General features: G+C 35.3%; 1 protein-coding gene across 1 annotated transcript; it reads right to left on the reverse strand.

The window, feature by feature from the left end:
• Positions 1–375: 375 nt before the first annotated feature.
• LOC133863015 (ras-related protein RABF1-like) lies at positions 376–21,344 on the reverse strand. Its single transcript, XM_062298986.1, has 4 exons — positions 21,267–21,344; positions 1,230–1,319; positions 1,045–1,131; positions 376–711 (listed from the first exon to the last, which is right to left on the reverse strand). The coding sequence occupies exons 1-4, from the start codon at positions 21,285–21,287 to the stop codon at positions 673–675; spliced, it is 237 nt and encodes a 78-aa protein (XP_062154970.1). The 5' UTR covers positions 21,288–21,344; the 3' UTR covers positions 376–672.
• Between the last annotated feature and the right edge of the window lie 1,649 nt (positions 21,345–22,993).

Consider the following 22,993-nt stretch of genomic DNA (forward strand, 5'->3'; position numbering starts at 1 on the left):
GCTTTAGATTAGTAGTGCTTTAGATCAGTGTAGCCGCCGTACAAAGAGAAAAATACTATGCATTTATACGGCTGTACTCTTGGGCTATTGCTAGGTGAAAAAGTGTTGTTGGGTAACTTGTATTGAACTTGTGAATTGTGAGAGATTAGTCCAAATTTGAGGTAACTTAATTTTTTTTTGAAGGGCTAGGCTGGTTGATTAAACTTAAATTTCTAGGGACAAGAGTAAGCATGGACTTAAATACTCATATATTTTTGTTTTTTTAAAAAAAAAAAGATGTAGGGGCGGGCATCCCTGCCCGCTCCCCCCCCTAAATCCGCCCTTGCCTACATGGTCAACTGCAAGAACATGGAGAAGTACATACATACTATCATAGGGCTTATAATATGCCAGGCTTTTCTTTTAAAATTAAACACAGGGAAAGCTAAAACTTTCAACTACATTGTTGTGGGATCCCTTCTTATGGCCTCGTCCAGTTCAATCTTTGTATTGAGCTTTTGAGTCTTAAAGCTCGACTGAAAGGATGAACTGAGAAGCAGGGCAAATAATAACAAAGTTTCAATTATATATATCACAATATACACAAGCTGAACGTACATCTCAAGCAACTAAAGAAAGGGCTCCCACAACTAGAGCAGCTCTTAGTTGATTCAGTTTCAAGCTTCTCCCATATCATGAAGCAGGAGGGCGGGGTAGCCGCTTGGCAATTTCCTGCCAAAACAAGGAACAATGCTCAGTCTTCCAAATTTCATAACTATGGACTCCATAGACAAGCCTATGCATATTATAGCCTTGATAGTTTCCCAAAATAGTATGTCATCAACATAATGTGTCATATAAAGCAAGTGCTCCATGGCCTTACAAGGTAACAAATACAAAATTTTGTAAATAGACAGCATCCTGTTCACACCACCAATAACAAGAAGAGAGCACTTCTAAAATTTCCCGTCAAACTCAACCGTTCTGAGTTGTATGTAGTGTAACTTGTTAACATGCAGCCGGTAATAGAAACAGATATTTATAAAATGTCTACGTCAAAAATACCTCAAACAGCTGATTTATATTATCTGCCGTCTTTCCAGATGTCTCAATAAAAAACATTCCATTCTTCTCCGCAGAGTCAATGCCATCCTGCAAGACGAAGAAAGATATATTATATAATAGAAAAATGAATGTTAGTTAGTTTGTGGGCATATAGAATGCGTCAAATTGAGAAATATTGCACTCACCTGAACTGGTACTTCCCGCTTCTCCTGAAGATCAGCTTTGTTACCAACTAAGGCCATGACTATATCAGGACTTCCATGTTTTTGCAGTTCCTATAAAATTCTATATTCATCAATTGTTTGGAAAAGAAAATTTGCTCTGCAAGCGTGGGAATTAATAACTAGCTTAATCAAGGCACGCAGTTTACATAACTATACACTTTTCTAGTTAAAGATGCCATGCAGTCTACATAACTACACCTTTCAGGGAAAAGATGCCATCCATAAGCTGTTAGCACTTGGAGTACAATGACAGTACAACAACCCAGTTATCTCGGAGCAAGTTATTTGCTGAATATTTCAAGCAAATAAAGAAATCCCACAACTAGAGCAGCTCTTAATTGATTCAGTTTCAAGCTTCTCTCATATCATGAAGCGGGAGGGCGGGTAGCCGCTTGGCAATTTCCTGCCAAAAGAAGGAACAATGCTCAGTCTTCCAAATGCAAAAGAATTTCAAAACTATGGACTCCATAGACAAGCCTATGCCCAGGCCCCACTAATATTATAGACTTGATAGTATCCCAAAATAGTATGTCATCAACATAATGTGTCATATAAAGCAAGTGCTCCATGGCGCTACAAGGTAACAAATACAAAATTTTGTATATAGAGAGCATCCTGTTCACACCACCAATAACAAGAACAGAGAACTTCTAGAATTTACCGTCAATCTCAACCGTTCTGAGTTGTATGTAGTGTATGTTGTTAACATGCAGCTGGTAACAAAAACAGAAATTTATAAAATGTCTATGTCAAAAATACCTCAAACAGCTAATTTATATTATCTGATGTCTTTGCAAATGTCTCAATAAAAAACATTCCATTCTTCTCCGCATAGTCAATGCCATCCTGCAAGACGAAGAATGGATTTATTATATAATAGAAGAATGAATGTTAGTTTGTGGGCATATAGAATGCGTCAAATTGAGAAATATTGCACTCACTTGAACTGGTACTTCCAGCTTCTCCTGAAGATCAGCTTTGTTACCAACTAAGGCCATGACTATATCAGGACTTCCATGTTTTCGCAGTTCCTATAAAATTTCATATTCATCAATTGTTTGGAAAAGTAAATTTGCACTGCGAGTATGGGAATTAATAACGTTAACCAACTTAATCAAGGCATGCAGTTTACATAACTATACACCTTTCTTGGTAAAGATGTCATGCAGTCTACATAATTGCATCTTTTAGGATAAGATGCATTTATAAGAGTACAAGCAGTAGTCTCCCAATCATTTTTCCTATAATTAGAAAACAATACTACTTTTTACTTCCTTATAAAAAAACACTTCACAATAGATTCTTTTATATTTCTCTATATCAAATTAATAATCTTTCTTACTCTAATTATATTCTTTTTCTCTTTTCTACTTTTTTTTCTTTCCCACTTTATTACTCTATCAATTAAATAATTTTTTTGATTAAAATATTGGATTGGAAATGAATAGTAGACATATATATATAGAGAATTGCTGTTCATTCTCAACCCCTTCGTCTAAATATAAGGCATCTACTATGAAAAGTTTTTTAATATTTTTCATAAAATTTTCCTTAAACATAAGAAAGTCAACTAATATAAGATAATTGCTGTTATTCATCCAAAAACAAAATAAAGATTTTATTCATCCAAAAACAACCCAGCCCAATTACGCATCAGTCCGATTCCCAACGTAAACTATTGCCAACCAAGAGTACCAAGCCATCAAGTAGGAGTTTTCCCCCACTAAGAAATTCCTTATTTTTATCAAAAAGTTCGCTGCTACGTGCCAGTTTCAATGACGTATTCCATTCACACAATAATTGGTGCCAAACATGGTACATGTAATTTAGTGACCAACCAACATACATCACCATTTAATTAAAACACCTCCATAAACAAAACTTTATTGTTACTGTTACATTAATTTAATCTCACAAAAAGTCACCAGGTATGATTAACTCAACTAGCAATAAAGAATATTAGATTAATGGAGCGAGGTGATTGCCAATAAAGAATATTAGATTGGAAACCAAGTGTTTTACAATCTAACGTCTTAATGTTCAAGTTTCAGAAAAAAAAAAAAAAAAAAAAAAAAAAGAAAAAAGAAAAAGGGTCTACACATCAAGTATTTTGAGCCATTTTTTTTTAGAGCCGTTTTAAGGCCTTAAAACTGCTCTAAATGTTTTGAGCCATTTTTTTTTTAACCGTTATGAGAAGGGGCAACACATCAAGTATTAAAAACCTGAAATAAGCTGTTTTTTACCTAAAACGACTTTAATTTGAGCTGTTTTTATTAAAACGACTCAAACTTGTTTAAGCCGCTTTTTAAAACAGCTCAAAATGGTTGGAGTCGTTTTGGTAAAAAGGGCTCAAACTGGTTTGAGCCGTTTTGTAACAAAACGACCTTAAATAATTGGAGCCGTTTTAAAGACCCTAAAACGGCTCTAATTTTTTTTTTTTTTTTCAATAAAAAAAAAACCATTAGTTTTTTAAAAGCCGTTTTAGGGTCCCTAAAACGACTCTAATTAAAAAATTTTATAAAAATTTTATGGTAGCCACGTTAGTACTAAGGTATGCCACATGGACAAATGTCGCGCATGTACGCAGTTAGTTTTGGATGGAAAAATGGACGGAAGTACCATTTCCCATACCACATATACTATCTATGATAAAAATGAAAACTTAAAGGAGCAAAAAAGAAAGTTTGCAAACCACATAAAGCAATTATGTATTTAACCCTTAAAATTAAAAACAGTTAAAGCTAAAACTTTCCACTACATTGTTGTGGGATCCCTTCTTATGGCCTTGTCCTGTTCAATCTTTGTATTGAGTTTTCGAACCTTAAAGCTCGACTGAAAGGATGAACTGAGAAGCAGGGCAAATAGTAACAAAGTTTCAATTATATATATCGCAATATACACAAGCTGAATATCTCAAGCAGATAAAGAAAGGGCTCCCACAACTAGAGCAGCTCTTAGTTGATTCAGTTTCAAACTTCTCCCATATCATGAAGCGGGAGGGCGGGGTAGCCGCTTGGCAATTTCCTGCCAAAACAAGGAACAATGCTCAGTTTTAAAAACTATGGACTCCATAGACTACGCATATTATAGACTTGATAGTTTTCCAAAATAGTATGTCATCAACATAATGTGTCATATAAAGCAAGTGCTCCATGGCCCTATAAGGTAACAAATACAAAATTTTGTATATAGAGAGCATCCTCTTCACACCACCAATAATAAGAAGAGAGCACTTCTAGAATTTACCGTCAATCTCAACCGTTCTGAGTTGTATGTAGTGTATCTTGCTAACATGCAGCTGGTAACAAAAACAGAAATTTATAAAATGTCTATGTCTAAAATACCTCAAACAGCTGATTTATATTATATGCCGTCTTTGCATATGTCACTACATAAATAAAAAAAAAAATAAAAATAATAAAAAAAAAAGGTAGCATTTTTTTATGCGTCTACAATAATCCACTCTTTGCTACGTCACTAATTAGTGACATGTCAAAAAGTGGCACGTCACTAAAATATTTATTGACATGTAGAATTTGCCACGTCATTAATTAGTGACTTGTCAAAGATTGTCACGTCACTAAATTTTAAGTCAACATAAATTTTTTTTTTTTTTAAAAAAAATATTTAAATTTAAATTATTAGTGACATAATGAAATTTAACACATCACTAATTAATATATATATATATATATATATATATATATATATATATATATATATATATATATATATATATATATAAAAATTAAATTTTTATTTTAGTGACGTGTCAATTTGACATGTCAAGAATTAGCACTACAAAAAATTTCACTACAAAAAAAAGGGCTTTTTGAGTCGTTTTTGTTGGAGTCGTTTTAACAAAACGGCTCTAATTAGAGCCGTTTTGGTTAAAATGGCTATAATTCGAGTCGTTTTACTTAAAACGGCTCAAATTAGAGCCGCTTTTTTAAAAGGGCTCTAAATAATTTTGAGCTGTTTTGTTTGAAAGGGTTCTAATTAGAGCCGTTTTACTTAAAAGCCGTTTTGGTTAGAATGGCTTGAAATAATTTTGAGCCGTTTTGATTAAAACGATCAATCACACATGATCATACCACGATCGATCACATAGAAAGTACGATGGAACATGATCTTACCACGATGGATCACATAGCGTCCATCACATAGATTATACCATGACCTATCACATTGATCATACGACGACCTATCACATTGATCGTACCATGACCTATCACATAGATCGTACCACGATCGATCACACTTAGAAGATCGTACCACGATTGATCACACTTAGATCGATCATACCATGTTCCATCACATAGATCGTACCACGATCCATCACATTGATCGTATCTCGATCCATCACATTGATCGTACCACGTTCGATCACTTTGATCGTACCACGATCGATCACACTTAGATCGCACCACGATTGATCACACTTAGATCATACCACGATCGATCACATAGATCGTACAACGATCGATCACATGATCCTACCACAATCGATCGCATAGATCGTACCACGATAGATCACATTGATCGTACCACGATTGATCACACTTAGATCCTACCACAATTGATCACATTGATCGTACCATGATTGATCACACTTAGATCCTACCACGATCGATTACATAGATCGTACAACTATCGATCACATGATCTTACCACAATCGATCGCATAGATCGTACCACGATCGATCGTGGTAATACCAATTGTGTAAATAACCCCCCTCAAACTACCAAAAAATGTTAATATTCACCATAATGATAAAAATACCCTTCATAAAATTGTTAAAATTAATATATATATATATATATATATATAAATATATATATATATATATATATATATATATATATATATATATATATATAAGATAACAAAAAATTATACAAAAAAATAAATAAATAAAAACTTGTTTTAATTTTCTTTCGTTTGTTTATTTAATTTTTTTTTTTTAAACAAAAAATTGTTTTAATTTTTTTTTTTCCTTTTTTCTTTAATTTTTTTTTTTTTTTAGATTGTTTTAGTTGGAGCCCTTTTGGGTGAAAACGACTCTAAGTCAGAGTTGTTTTCTTACAAAACGACTCTAAGTTAGAGTCATTTTCTTACAAAACGACTCTAAGTTAGAGTCGTTTTCACCCAAAAGGGCTCCAACTTATATATATATATATATATATATATATATATATATATATATATATATAAGATAACAAAAAATTATACAAAAAAATAAATAAACAAAAAATTGTTTTAATTTTTTTTTTCCTTTTTTCTTTAATTTTTTTTTTTTAGATTGTTTTAGTTGGAGCCCTTTTGGGTGAAAACGACTCTAACTTAGAGTTAGAGTCGTTTTTACCCAAAAGGGCTCCAACTTATATATATATATATATATAAAAGATAACAAAAAATTATACAAAAAAATAAATAAATAAAAACTTGTTTTAATTTTCTTTCGTTTGTTTATTTAAATTTTTTTTTTTTAAAACAAAAAATTGTTTTAATTTTTTTTTTTTCCTTTTTTAGATTGTTTTAGTTGGAGCCCTTTTGGGTGAAAACGACTCTAACTTAGAGTCGTTTTCTTACAAAAACGACTCAAACTTGGAGTCGTTTTCTTCCAAAACGACTCCAAGTCGTTTTGAGAGGGGGCGCGGGACACGAAAATTTCGTGTCCCGCGCCCCCTCATATTTTCGTTCAAAAATTTTTGAACTTTTTTTATTTCCTTTTCTCTTATAAAAGGTACAGGCAGCCCCACGCAAAAACTGACATCTTCTTTCTGTCTTCTTTCTTTTCCTTTTTCTTCTTTCTTCTTTCTTCTTTCTTCTTTCTTGTTTAGCCTCTTCTCGCCTGAACCCAGAAAGATGAAAAACAGAGGGAGCGTCCAACTGAGAGACACACACAATCAGAGAGAGAGAGAGAGAGAGAGAGAGAGAGAGGCTTTCTTTCATTGTCTCTCTTATGGCGCCCAAGAAACAAAGTGGCAAGCAGCAAGACCCAACGAAGCTCGAGTTGCAGCCAACGATGGTGACTAGCCCAGGAGCTCGGCCAAGCGAGCGGCCAAGAAGGAAGAAGAGCACTGCTAAGTCGAAGCCCGAGTTGCCGAAGAAGAAGACAAAGAAGGCTGCAAAGAAGGAAGAAGAGCACGAGGAAAAAAACTCAGTCGAGTTTTTTTGTAACTGACATTTAGGTTTTGAACGGTTCCCCTGTTTTTCCATTTGATGTTTGGTATGACTGTCAGTGTTCTAGATTTTCAGAAGGTTGATGTTTGAATTAGAATAGTTTTGAGTTAAAAATCTTGTTATTGGATAATGTATTCATTTTCTTTGATGATTATGGGGAATACTTTCCCAAGATGTTGTCCCTGATTTATGCTATATGTCCATGATAATAGCCTATTACTTAGAAGATAAAGCTGATTTCCAGCAATTTGGTTGTAGCCATTTAGTCCAGCTTATCGGATGTAGTGTACTAAAAAAGGGGTTTTGATATATATATATATATATATATATATATATATTTATTTATTTATTTAGAGTCGTATTAGAAACTTTAAAATGACTCCAAAATAATTTTTTTTTTTTGTAAATTTTTTTATTTAGAGACGTTTTAAGGACTCTAAAACGGCTCTAAAAAAATTATTATTATTATTTTAAAAAAATTTAGAGTCGTTTTATAGTTCTTAAAACGGCTCCAATTAATTAGAGTCGTTTTGGTCCAAAACAGTTCAAATTTGTTTGAACCGCTTTTACCAAAACGGCTCAAACCGGTTTGAGCCGTTTTTGACAAAACGTCTCTAACTAATTGGAGCCGTTTTAAAAAGTGATTTAAACTGGTTTGAGTCGCTTTAATTAAAACGGCTCAAATTAGAGTCGTTTTAGTTCAAACCGGCTCAAAACGAGATTTTAATACGCTATATGTTGAGCCATTTTGAAAGCGGCTAAAAAAAAATGGCTCAAAATGTTTTGAGCCGTTTTAAGGCCTTAAAACGGCTTTAAAAAAAGGGCTCAAAACACCTTTTTTTTTTTTTGTTTGTAGTGTTTGCTTATTAGCGGCCAACAAATTTGGCCGCTAATAATGTTATTTTGGCCGCTATTGATAAATAGCGGCCAAATTTGACCGCTAAAGAGTGACCGCTAATAGTCCGAAGCTAAAGACTATTAGTGGCCACTTTTTTGACTCGCCGTTAATAATTGTTTTATAGCGGCGAACTTGGTGGCCGCTAAAAATAATTTTATCCGCCGCAATTTTTTTGTTAACTGAGTCTAAAGTCACCGCTAATACTAGACTATTAGGGGCGATACGTATGTGGCCACTAATAGTTAAAATACTCTAGTATTATTAGCAGCCACACATGTGGCCGCTAATAGTTAACATACTCTAGTATTATTAGCGGCCACACATATGTGGCCGTTAATACTAGACTATTAGCAGCTACATATGTGGCCGCTAATAATACTTGAGTATTTTAACTAAATGTAGCTGCTAATACTATTAAAAAATGGAGAAAAAAAATTATTATTTTTTTTTAAAAAAATTCAGATCTATTCATTCTCACTGCATTAATTAAATCTCTATATGCAACTAATACTATTAAAAAATGAATATATATATATATATATATATATATATATATCTTTGTCATTCAGTACTGCTGAACAATATCCCCCAAAATAACAAACATATTACAAAAATCTTGATAAACATATTACATCCCTTGTCATGCAGTCTTCCAAAACTATCCTGAAAAATCAAAAAGCAGTAAGATCATTCTGCTGTAAATGACCAGTTTCCGTCAGCAACACACAATCTCACTATGTTCATTCAACATTAACATGTACAATAGTTCAATCAGGTGCAGTGATCCACTCAAATTGTAAAAATAACCAACTCCTGTAGGGCTGCGACCTAATATTGCCTGTGAAGTAGCATCATCTATCAAAAGCAATTGCAGAAATTGAAGATATATTACATTTTGCAACTTACGCACATTTTTCTACATTAAATGGGAGTCAATGATAACAAGCTCACAATCAACCCTGAGCAAGAAAGACAAGAATAGAGTTTAAGGGGGCACTAGCATGAGTCATTAGTGGTTTTGTTTCCTTCTTTTGCTAGCTCTTGAAGAAACATTACTATTTCTCTAAGAATATATGCAGCATATATATTCACGGCCCAGAAACAAGCTAATAGTTTGATTTACTGCTTAATTGTCTTAAGGTGCAACAAGTAATTTGAACAGTATCCTAAAGGCTTAGTTAGTTTGTCTCATATGGATTTATTTTCCTCCAAATTTTGCAACTAAACATTACGGTTCATGCATATCATGCTACTGTTTTCCCAAAGCTAGCCTACAAAACAAGAAAGGCAACTCACAAGGCTTCACATTAATTTTAACAACTGATATATGTATAGAAAACCAGAGCACAATGGAGAAGGAAATTAACCCATTAAAACTTAGCACTTTCTAATGTTGCTCATGGTTGAATGTATATACAAATCAAATATGTGATTACACATAATGGCAATTGACTAGAATCTAAAGATTACAATCAAAGATTCTAATCTCTATTGCAGATTAAATACAGTAATTAACTTGTTATTCCTTAATAATATACATCTATGAACCTCTTTGCTAATTGATATTCCTATGGAAACAAATAGAGAATTAGAGGGAATCCCCTAAATGTACCTTGTTGAATAAGTTACTAATGAAGCACTTAGGGCAGATGCAGTTTCCATGACTGGTTGTATCTAAATTTTCTCCAAGATCAGGATCCTTGATACGAAAGCAACAACTAACAGAACCCATCATAAGGCTCCAATTTCTACAGCAACTTAGACTTCTGCAAGGCATATTGATCTGTTTTATCAAAAAAGTTCAAATAAATTTAGCAATTCTAGCATAAATAACAATTAACATATACAAAGAACACTGCAAAATCAGAGAATACACTATGCCAAGATGAGCCACCAACTAACAAAATTGACATGGGTTCCTATAACCTAATTTTATAGGCTTTAATTTCTGCAACGAGCGTATGTGCAAACAGATGAGCTTGTAAAGCCAGAGATAGACAGACACACCATCCAATCACTTCTTGATCATGATATAAGCGCAACACAATATAAATACGAGGCAATCACATTATCATGTAACAGAACCCGAGCTAATGTTGGTTAGGCCGCACCTTGGTAGAACGCCTGCCACCACTCCTTCCTCTCTTCTTCTGAAGGGACAGTGGTGTTAACATAAGTCCTCTATCATCAATAGACTCACCACGTGCAGATAATGATTCCCCACATAAGGCGCAACTGCATGAGAGATTGAATGCAGTTGCAACTCTATCATCTCCAAAAGCCTAACTACATGAGAACTTCAATACAGCTGAAACTCTATCACTTCTATCACATACAAATGTAACACCACATTCGGATTCTATTCAAAGATTATCAAGAGATTCAAAAATAAGATAATCATTAGCTGTTGTATTTAGTTAGCATAGATTACTGTAAGTTCAAAATTCAAATGTAATTTACTTTAGCTCAAACTCTCCAACAGAGAGTTCACGTGTAAATCCTTATTTTCTATAAATACAAAGATCAACATATGGAATTGGTATCTTGCCAATCCATCACATATTCAAAATCTTTCATGGTATCAGAGCCTCTCTAGACAAACGTCATTTTTTTTTATTTTTTTTTCTTTTCTCCAGTTTCAATGGCCTCCGGTATTGTCAACACTTTCACCAACTCTTCGACCACCCTTTCCCTACCCAACTTCCCCACCACCATGACCACCAAGCTTGAGAATAGCAACAATTATCTGCGTTGGACTACCCAGGTGCTTCCTGCATTACGAAGTAATGAAGTGATGGGCATTGTTGATGGTACAGAACCATGCCCACCGAAACTTATCACCAACTCCGATGGAACTGAAGTTTCCAATCCAGCATTTTCAGTCTGGACTCGCAAGGATCAACATATCTTCAGTTGGCTCACTATGACTCTGTCTAATTCGGTTTTGTCTACTGTCTATGGACTGCATACCGCTCGACAGGTGTGGACTGCTCTTGCCAGCAAATTTGCTTCGCAGTCTCGTTCAAGGATTTCTCACTTGAAGCAACAGTTGCAGAGTTTACGTCAAGGGACCATCTCATGCCCCGAGTATCTGCAAACTGCCAAATCTGCAGCCGACCAACTTGCTGCAGTCGATCAATCCATTCCAGATGGAGACTTGATTGCCTTTGTGATGAATTGTCTTAACCCTTCTTACAACACCTTCATTACTACCTATTCTCTTCCTACCCGAGACAAGCTACCCAGTTTTGATGACTTCTCTGATGAATTGCTGAATTTTGAGATGTTGTTGACTCAACAACAACGAACTGCTGCTGCTGCCCCTGATCCTTCTACTTTTGCTCTGTTTTCCCAAAAACAGAACCCTATCAACCGCACTTTCAGCAGGTCCAGAGGTTCTTCCCAGGCTTTCCCAGGCTCGATTTGGCTTCCAATCTCGGTTCAATCCACAGCACTCTCGTTTTCCTCCACCACAGAGATATTCTCAGCACAGGTTTCCTTCCCGAAACTTTTCTCAGTCTCCAGCTTCACCACATACTCCTGTGCTGCAATCTGGACATCACACTAGTGCTCTTGATTCCACATCCGCAGCTCCTCAAGGCATCTCAGGAAATTTATTTTCCTCTACTGACCGCATTCCTTGTCAGATTTGTGGTAAGCTTAGCCATAATGCTCTAGACTGTTTCCATCGTATGGACTACTCCTATCAAGGTCGTCACCCTCCTCCTCAGCTTGCTGCTATGGTGGCTCACACAAATTCCTTTTTGGAAAATCAGCAATGGCTTGCTGATAGTGGAGCTAATGCTCACATTACTGGTGACATCAACAACTTCCAGGACCAGCAACCCTTCTTGAACACCGATGCTGTCACAGTTGGCAATGGCACAAATTTGACTATAGAGCATACTGGTTCCACTCTCCTACACTCTCTCAAATTTCCTTTGCACCTTAAAAATATTCTCCATTGTCCTAAGGCTTCTTCTAACCTTCTTTCAATCCAAAAGTTGTGTGCTGATAATTCCTGCTATTTTATTCTCACTGCTTCTCATTTTTTTTGCTAAGGATCTTCGGACACACAGCATACTCTTGGAAGGGAAGAGTGAGAATGGGTTGTATCCATTGCTGCTTGGAAAGAATAAGCTCCCACGAGCCAAGACCTTTACTGCTTTTCTAGGAATTAAGACTTCTTCACTTATGTGGCATTTTCGTTTGGGACATCCTTCTTTTGATGTCGTAAATCGTGTTGTTCGCGACAAACAATTACCTGTTTCTTCTTATGATTTTAATAAAGCTGTTGTGTGTGTTTCTTGTCAATTGGGCAAAAGTAAAAAGCTTCCTTTTCAATGTTCTTCTCTTATATCTGTGAATCCTCTGGAATTAATCCATACTGATATTTGGACTTCTCCTGTATATTCTGTAAGTGGTTTGAAATACTATGTCATATTTATTGATGATTACTCTCGGTTCAGTTGGATTTATCCTCTACAACTAAAATCTGAAGTCCTAACCAAATTTATCCAGTTCAAACTTTTAGTTGAAAATCAGTTTTCTACTAAAATTAAACAAGTTCAATCTGATGGGGGAGGTGAATATATCTCTCACCATTTTCAATCTTTTCTTGCTAAACATGGCATCACTCACAGAAAATCATGTCCTTATACTTCCCAACAGAATGGACTTGCCGAAAGAAAACTTAGACATATTTTAGAAACTGGTTTAACCCTCTTAGCTCATTCATCTCTCTCCAACAAATATTGGGCTGATGCTTTTGTTACTGCAGTCCATATCATTAATCGGCTACCAACTCCCATTCTAGACCATAAGTCTCCCTTTTCCAAACTTCACTCCAAAGAACCTGATTATCACTCTTTACGAATTTTTGGATGTCAATGCTTTCCTCTTCTTCGTCCTTATACTAATCACAAACTCGAGTATCGTTCCAAACCTTGTGTTTTTCTTGGATATAGTTTTGCAGGTTATAAATGTTTGGATCCAATAACTAACAAGGTGTATTTGTCAAGGCATGTCATATTTGATGAAACTAAATTTCCAGCAAAGGATACATCTTCTTCTCATCTTCCATCCAAGCTCCATGCTGCAGGTGATTCTCCCTTCTTTATTAATTTTTCTCTTCCAATTATACCTGTTGTCTCTCCTTCTAATATTTCTGTATCAGCACCCATATCCCCTGCCCAACCCTCAGATTCTGCTCGTAGACTCTCGGATGCAGCTTCTCCTATTACTTCTCCTCTCATCTCAGTCCCTGCTGCCCCTGCCCAACCCTCAGATTCTGCTCCTGGACTCCCGGATGCAGCTTCTCTTGTTACCTCTCCTATCATCTCAATACCTCCTGCTATACAAGTTCCTTCTCCATCCTCATTAGATCTTGTTTCTACCCTTCCTTCTTCTACTATTTCCTCATCACACCCTATGGTAACACGATCTAAAACAGGCTCTCTCCGCCCCAAAACATTTCCTGACTTTAAACTCTTTCAAACCACCAAGTATCCACTTCTTGCCATCACACCACTCTGCAGGAAGTTGAACCAACATGCTATAGCAAAGCTGTCCATCACCCTCATTGGCAGGTAGCAATGCAACTTGAGTATGATGCACTAATGTCTAACGGTACATGGTCCTTATGTCCTAGACCTCTCTCTCAGAATATCATTCGTAACAAGTGGGTCTATAAAGTTAAACAGCTAGCCAATGGTTCGATTGAAAGATTTAAAGCCAGATTGGTTGCTAAAGGTTTTGATCAACAATGTGGTGTTGATTATATGGAAACTTACAGTCCTGTGATCAAGCCTTCTACCATCCGCATTATCTTGTCACTTGCAGTTTACTTTTCTTGGAGCATTCGCCAATTGGATGTGTCAAACGCATTCCTTCATGGTCACTTAGCTGAAGAGGTATATATGGAACAACCTCAAGGGTTCCATGACAAGAACCAACCTGATGCTGTATGCCGTCTTCACAAGGCTATTTATGGTTTAAAACAAGCTCCCCGAGCTTGGTTCACACGCCTATCTACTTTTCTCCTTGATATTGGCTTTACAGCATCACTTGTGGACAATTCTCTATTTGTTTTAATCTCTGGTGCAGTGCAGATTTACATCCTCGTGTATGTGGATGATATTATACTTACAGGTACTCACCCCTTGGCTCTTGCTTCTCTGATCTGTAAATTACAGCAAGAATTTCCTCTTAAGGACTTGGGTTCTCTTAGTTTCTTCTTGGGAATTCAAGTTAGCCGTAGCTCTCATGGACTCCATCTCTGTCAAAAGAAGTACATCACTGATATACTCACACGAACTCATATGGATGGAGCAAAACCAGCCAAATCACCATGCTCTTCTGCTTCCAAATTATCCCGCTATGATGGTACTCCTCTAGATGATCCCTCTATTTATCGACATGTTGTAGGTGCTTTGCAGTACTGCACTTTGACTCGACCAGAGATTTCCTTTTCTGTCAATCAACTTTGCCAGCATCTTCATTCTCCCACAGATGTTCATCTCTCAGCAGCTAAGCGTGTACTCCGCTATTTAAAGGGTTCTATTGATCATGGCATATGGTATTCTAAATCCTCTATACAACTGAATGCTTTTTGTGATTCTGATTGGGCCGGTGACCCAGATGATCGTAGGTTTACTTCCGGTTTTGCAGTGTTTCTTGGCTCCAGCTTGATCTCTTGGAGTGCGAAGAAACAACCGGTTGTCTCCAGGTCCAGCACTGAGGCTGAATACCGCTCTTTAGCTATTGCCACCACTGAACTATATTGGCTTCGTATGTTGTTTAAAGATCTCCATGTTTCTCTTCCTCTTGAACCAGTTCTCTGGTGTGACAATGTTAGTGCACTCTCCTTGGCAAGTAATCCTGTGTATCATGCACGTACAAAACATATAGAGGTGGACTATCATTTTGTCTGCGAAAAGGTCATCAATCGAGACATATCGATTCGGTTCATTTCTACTCATGATCAAATTGCAGATATCTTCACCAAAGGCCTTTCTTCTGCACGGTTTCTCACTCTCAAGTCCAAGTTGCTAGTTGTTGCACCACCTATCAACTTGAGGGGGGCTGTTAACATAAGTCCTCTATCATCAATAGACTCACCACGTGCAGATAATGATTCCCCACATAAGGCGCAACTGCATGAGAGATTGAATGCAGTTGCAACTCTATCATCTCCAAAAGCCCAACTACATGAGAACTTCAATACAGCTGAAACTCTATCACTTCTATCACATACAAATGTAACACCACATTCGGATTCTATTCAGAGATTATCAAGAGATTCAAAAATAAGATAATCATCAGCTGTTGTATTTAGTTAGCATAGATTACTGTAAGTTCAAAATTCAAATGTAATTTACTTTAGCTCAAACTCTCCAACAGAGAGTTCACGTGTAAATCCTTATTTTCTATAAATACAAAGATCAACATATGGAATTGGTATCTTGCCAATCCATCACATATTCAAAATCTTTCAAGTGGCACTAAGGACCTGTACACACCCCCAGAAAACAGAGCAACAAAAAGAACTGAAAAATTGGAACTTTCAAGAACATGATCACAATCCACAACTTTTTGAAAGTTATATGTACAAATTGCACAGACCTGGTCTCTATGCCGCTGATCAATACTACCTACAATTCCAGAACATACAAAAAATTAGTCAATTTTGCAAGAATTCAACAAAAACAAAAATGAAACAAAATCAAAGTAAACATTAAATCATTGACCGTTCACTAGCTTGTTCGTGAAAAGGATAGGTTGTTCTGGCTCACGGTTAAATATAAATTTCCCAATAACAATGCTTTTTTGACAAATTTCCCAAGAACATAGCTTATCCATCCACTAATCTTAACATATCTTAGCTCCTGATTCCATTTTCCACTTAAACAGACATAATAAGAACTTTTTCTTCTGTTCTGTTACCAGCGAAATGCAAAACACATCTACTTATCCAATTTTCCGAAGTAGACTCGGTAAAAGCAATGAGAAATAAAAAAAAATAAGGAAGTTTCTTTTCTTTCCTACATTTTCCGAGCAACCAAACAACCGAGAAATATGAGGAAGCCGAAAGCGGAGAGGTGAGAGCTCAGGAATGACCTGCGAGAAGAGAGGGATAATCGAGAGGGAAGAGAAGGACGGTGAGGGAGTGAAGCGCACAAATGACTTGGTCGACACGCTTGGCGTTCTTTATGGCTGAGATTACCTCCCCGACCTTGTCGAGCACTGCGGCTTCGAGTTCTCTCTTTCTCTTCGAAGCGTCTTCCATGACCGATTCGGTTTCTCTTTCGTTGCGCAGTGCTGGTTGCAGAAATTAAAATCTATCTCTCCCGTCGATCTCTCTTTGTCTCCCGATCTCTCACTCTCCCTCTCTCGGCATCTCTCTCTCTCTTCCAATCTCTCACTCTCTCGATCCCTCTCATTCTCTGTTTCACTCTCTCTCTCAAACCCACTCTATGTGAAGTCGGGAGAAAGAAAAGTGAAGAAGAAAAGAGAAGAACAAGAAAGAAAGGGCAGGTCAGGGAGAAAGGAAGAGAAAAGAAGGAAAAAAAAAAAAAAAAAAAGGAGTTTGAAATTTTTTTTCCAAAAAACAGGGGCGCGCCGCGTGCTGGACACGAAAAATTGTGTCCCGCGGGCCAACCACACGGCCACACCCCCCTTCTAAAAAAAAAAAGCTCTAATTAATATAAAACTTAAATTAAAAACTAAAAGATTTAAAAATTTAAAACTTTTTTTTTTTATATGTATGACAAAAATTCTGTTAATAATTTAAAAAAAAAAACGAAAAGAATTAAATATAATATTTATTTTTTTTAAATGAGTTTATATTTTTATTTCAAAACGTAAAATAAAATTTTAATCAACTGAGATTATTCTCCATTTTTTTTTTAAATTTAATTTTTTTTTTTTAATGTTTTTTCAATTTATATATAACGATTGATTCAACTAATGAATGCACTATGATTGATTAGATGGTCTATCGATCATATTGTTCTATCATGATTGATCAGTCTACTACACTATGATCGATCGGACGTTCAATTGAATCTTCACTGTGTCAAGTCTGATCGATCAAACTCTATCACGATCGATAGATCATTCGATCCATCATGATAGATAAATATGATCGATAAATCATCTAAACAATCATGGTAGATCATCTGATCGATCACAATAAATCATCTGATCAATCCAGATAGATCATCCGATCAATCATGGTAAATCATATGATCAGTCATTATAGATCATCCGATCGATCAATAGAATCGATAGATCATCCGATCGATCATGATAGATCAATAGGATCGATAGATCATCTGATCAATCATGGTAAATCATCTGATCGATCATGATAGATCAATAGGATCGATAGATCATTTGATCGATCATGATAGATCCATAAGATTGATTGATCATCCGATCGATCAATAGGATCGATAGATCATCCGATCAATCATGGTAGATCATCCGATCGATCATGATAGATCAATAAGATCGATAGATCATCCGATCGATCATGATAGATCAATATGATTGATAGATTATCCGATCAATCATGGTAGATCATTCAATCGATCATGATAGATCATCTGATTGATCATGATATATCAATAGGATCGATAGATTATCCGATCAATCATGAAAGATCCATAGGATCAATAGATCATCCGATCGATTATGATAGATCAATAGGATCGATAGATCATCTGATCGATCGTAATAGATCAATAGGATCGATAGATCATTTGATCGATCATGATAGATCCATAAGATTGATTGATCATCCAATCGATCAATAGGATCGATAGATCATCGATCAATCACAGTAAATCATCCGATCGATCATGATAGATTATCTGATCAATCATGGTAGATCATCCGATCGATCATGATAGATCAATATGATCAATAGATTATCCGATAAATCATGGTAGATCATCTAATCGATCATGATATATCAATAGGATCGATAGATCATCCGATCAATCATCAAAGATCAATAGGATCAATAGATCATCTGATCAACCATGATAGATCAATAGGATCGATAGATTATCCGATCAATCATGGTAGATCATCTGATTGATCATGATAGATCAATAGGATCGATAGATCATCTGATCGATCATGATAGATCCATAGGATTGATTGACCAATAGGATCGATAGATCATTCGATTGATCGTGATCGATCAATAGGACCGATAGATCATCCGATCGATCGTGATCAATCAATAGGATCAATAAATCATTCAACCGATCTTGATAGACCAATAGGATCGATAGATCATTCAATCGATCGTGATCGATCAATAGGACTGATAGATCATCCGATCAATCGTGATCAATCAATATGATCGATAGATCATTCGACCGATCTTGATAAACCATCTGCTTGACCATAGTGCATTAATTATGAAAACAATTTTTTTTAAAAAAAAAAAAAAATGAAAAACTAGTTTTCTATTAGTTTTTTTTAAAAAAAAAAAAAAAGAAAAAGAAAAAAGAATGATTTTTTTTTTAGTTGAAAGAAAAACCAAAAATTAACTTATTTTTTTTAAAAAAAAAACCAATTTTTTCGAAAAAAAAAAATTATTTTTTACAGACAAATTAAAAAAATTAAAAAAATTAAAAATTAAAAATGAAAAAGATATATTTTTTTTAAAAAAAAATGAAAATTTTGAAAACATAAAAAAAAAAAACACGAAAAGGAAAAAAAACTAAAAATATTATTAGCGGCCATATAAAAAAGTGGCCGCTATTGAAATCATAAAATAAAATAAAATAAAAAATATATATTATTAGCGGCGACATTAGTTGCTGCTAATAGTTTCCCGGAGTTTCCTGCAACTCCCCGCCAAGTTATTAGCGGCGACTCAAATTTCGACGCTAATATTAATATTTTTGTGTATTAGCGTCCAATTGTAGCGGCCACAATTAGGTGGCCACTAATAGTTTACAAATTGTGGCAACTATTAGCAGCCAGTTGTGTTTGGCCGCTAATAATATGATCATTAGCGGCCACTATGAGCTGGCCGATAATAATGTGGCCGCTAATGATCAAATTTATTGTAGTGTAGTGACGTGCTAATTTGGTACGTCAAAAATTAGTGACGCGGCAATTTGACACGTCAAGAAACCTCACCGGGAAGGTGCGAGCCAGCTGCCTCCCTTTTCATTTTTTCTTTCTTTTTCCACCCAAATTTTTTTCTTCCTCCTCCCGCGTACGCCGCTTTTCTTATTCTCTTCTTCTCTGCTTCCTTCTTCTTTCTCTTCCCCCCTGCTTTTTCTTTCTTCTTTCTTGTCTCCCTTTTTCGCATTAGAGCTTGCCGTCCGCCAAAAAAAGACAAACGGTATGTATTTTTTATATTAATGAAGATTTGATTTTTTTTTTAATTGGATTAAACTGTTTCCTTTTACAACAGTTTGTTCTTTCTTGAAGAGTAAACAAGTATTATTTGTATATTGCAGGCGATACCACTTCTCTTTCTGCTTGGCAAAGGATGGTAGAAGCTGTGAAGGTTATTATACTTTATTCTTATTAAATTTTATTTTGTTAAACATTATTTATTATTGTTTCATGTGTTCAATCTGCCAGATAAACCTGAATATGGTTTGCGTCCTGTTATGGATTTTTTCTTCGGGCCAATTCTATCTGACCCATATTTTGGGTTTTGAGTTCATTTTCTCATGTAGTGGCCCTGTTATTTGAACTGCTCAAGATGAAAGTGATAGTTCAGACTTCAGAGGATGAGGAGAGTGATTCTGAAGATGATGACAAACCTGCAGGAAAACAAATCACAAAGGTGAGAAGTTTAGAGATTGCTAGGATTATAAAAATGTTATACAAATTTGAAATTCCCGTTAGTTTGGCATGGTTCTTACTGTTGTCATGTTGCTTTTTTGTATACCTGCAGCCCGCTCAAGATTCAAAGAAAGGTAATGGGATTGAGGAGGGAGTGAGGAAGAAAACCCCAAGACTCCAATGAAAAATGTAAAGTTACTCATTCTCGACATGTGTGCTTCTATTCACGTTTTGGTTGAACATCTTAAGTTAAGTTGAATTTGGTTTTATAGAAAACAGTTCTGTTCTGTTTTTTTTTTTTTTTTAAACACAAAATCTAACGTTTTTGACATGTCAAAAAATCAACACGTCACTAAATTTAATCACGTGTTAAACATTGGCACGTTTCTGACACGTAACTAAAGTTAGTGACATGTCACTATTTGACACGTCAATAAATACCCAATTTTGACGCAATGATTAGTGACGTGTAACACACGTCCCAAATGGCACGTCACTAACATTTAGGGACGTGTCAGAAGCTCTTACACATCACTAAACCTTGGTAAAAAAAAAAAAAAAAAATGTTTTTTTGTAGTGTGTCTCAATTAAAAACATTCCATTCTCCACATAGTCAATGCCATCCTGTAAGATGAAGAATGGATGTATTATATAATGAGAAATGACTCATATACTCATTTCTCACAACAAGCTGATGTGATCGGTAATATTTTATTATTTTTTTATAAAAAGAAAACAAAACAAAACAAAAAAAATAATAAAATATTACCAGCCACGTCAGCTTGTTGTGGCGCTGTTGTGAGAAATGAGTGTAGGGATCATTTCTCTTATATAATAGAAAAATGAATGTTAGTTTGTGGGCATATAGAATGCGTCAAATTGAAAAATACTGCACTCGCCTGAACTGGTACTTCTCGCTTCTCTTGAAGATCAGCTTTGTCACCAACTAAGGCCATGACTATATCAGGACTTCCATGTTTTTGTAGTTCTTGTAAAATTCCATATTCATCAATTAAATTTGCATTGCGAGCATGGGAATTAAAAACCAACTTAATCAAGGCATGCAATTTACATATATAACTATATACACCTTTCTGGGTAAAGATGCCATGCAGTCTACATAATTGCACCTTTCAGGGTAAAGATGCCATCTATAAGCTGTTAGCACTTGGAGTACAATGGCATGCAGTACAACAACCCGGCCGGCCAGTTATCTCGGAGTAAGTTATTTATAGTTTTATTTCATTTTTTCAACCCAACTCTCACAATTCCTAAGGGATCCGATAAGAGCAATGTTTTTAATAGATCAAAATAAAGATTTTATTCATCCAAAAACAAAAGTGTACATACACATAAACCAATATTAGCTCACTTCAAGTAGTTAGCCCCACTTGCATTAATGAACTTTGTGATAGAAAAAGCCAAGCCATTAGGTACAACTTTTATATTGTTATTTCCAATTGAGTCCTCATCGAATCTGTAACAACTCGGTCCCATATTAGAAAAATAAGAGTAACTCACATACAATAAAGGCACTCATTGGTTTAGGTCCAACATTGTTTACTTATAAGGTGAAATTGAGCTTTAAAAGTGATTCTAAGAAAGCTTCAAATTATCTAGTCTTTTTGGGGTAATAGCGCAGATGTACATGGCTAACAATTTTTCTTTAAGTCGTTACAAATGGTATTGGAGCCCTTAATAATGCCATGTGGTACCATCAACAGCGCATGACGTGGCCCTAACAAGGATGTCGGGAGTATAAGGGGGTGTTGTAATACATCGGTCCTATGTTGAAAAGATGAATAACCCACATACAGTGAACATGTGGTTTATAAAGATACTCATGGGTGCTAAGTCTTACATTGGTTACTTACTAGGTAAAACTGTGTTTTATAAGTGATTCAAAGGAAACTCCAAATTTACTAATTATTTTAGAGTGAAAGCACAGATGTTGGTAGCATTTTTTCCTAGGTCGTTACAAAATTGAACTCTTAATATTATTGAAATTAAAAACCTGCAAACCTTGTACAAGAAAAAACAGGAGAAAATGAAATTGTTGAGAAGGAAAAGAAATAGATATAATATATGTTAATTATAGGCTTTACAACCTAGTATGGTGGTATATATATATATACTATATTTCTTTTCTCAAACAAACATTACAGTAGAGTTTCTTGCATTGTTATAATTGTCCTGATAACAATTCTAAGCAATATCAAGTCCTCGACCCTATTAGATGATTTAAAAGTTAGAACATGCAAAAAAAAAAAAAAGGAATTAAGAAAGAATTGTTTCCAAGTAATGAGAGGTTATAATAGAGAAATTCTAAACTAAATACTTCAAACGAAAAACCATAACCTACTAGAATAAAATATCATTGCATGCATATAGGTTAAAACAAATATTCACCCAACCACTGACAAAACCCAAGAACCAGCCCAATCACGCATCAGTCCGGTTTCCAACGTCAACTATTGCCAACCAAGACCAAGCAACCATTTTATGAAGCAATTAACAATCTTAAGTAATACATACAGAGATATCAAGATGATCATATATATTCAAGCAGTACGTATGTGAAGCATCAAGGAGTTTTCCCCACTAAGAAATTCCTTTTATCAAAAGTTCATTGCTATGCATGCCGGTTACATTAGAAGTATTCCATTCAAACTGTTAAAAAATTGATTAAGTGATTAAATTTACATTTTTTTTATCAGCTTAAGCTTTTGAAATAAGTGGTGATTTAACATGGTATCAGAGCTAAAGGTTCTAAGTTCGAACTTTGATTCCGTCATTTACCTTTCATTTCAATTAAAT

This window comes from Alnus glutinosa, chromosome 3 (genome assembly GCF_958979055.1).
Source record: "Alnus glutinosa chromosome 3, dhAlnGlut1.1, whole genome shotgun sequence".
In the NCBI taxonomy this organism is placed as follows: domain Eukaryota; kingdom Viridiplantae; phylum Streptophyta; class Magnoliopsida; order Fagales; family Betulaceae; genus Alnus; species Alnus glutinosa.

What these genes read in the sequence shown, in the direction of transcription:
- LOC133863015 (XM_062298986.1), bottom strand. Translation starts at nt 21,287, where the DNA reads ATGGCATCTTTACCCAGAAAG. An exon ending in TGGCATCTTTACCCAGAAAG is followed by an intron (nt 1,320 to 21,266) that starts GTGTATATAGTT and finishes AGAATTTTATAG; the next exon opens with GAACTGCAAAAACATGGAAG. An exon ending in ATATAAATCAGCTGTTTGAG is followed by an intron (nt 712 to 1,044) that starts GTATTTTTGACG and finishes TTGTTTTGGCAG; the next exon opens with GAAATTGCCAAGCGGCTACC.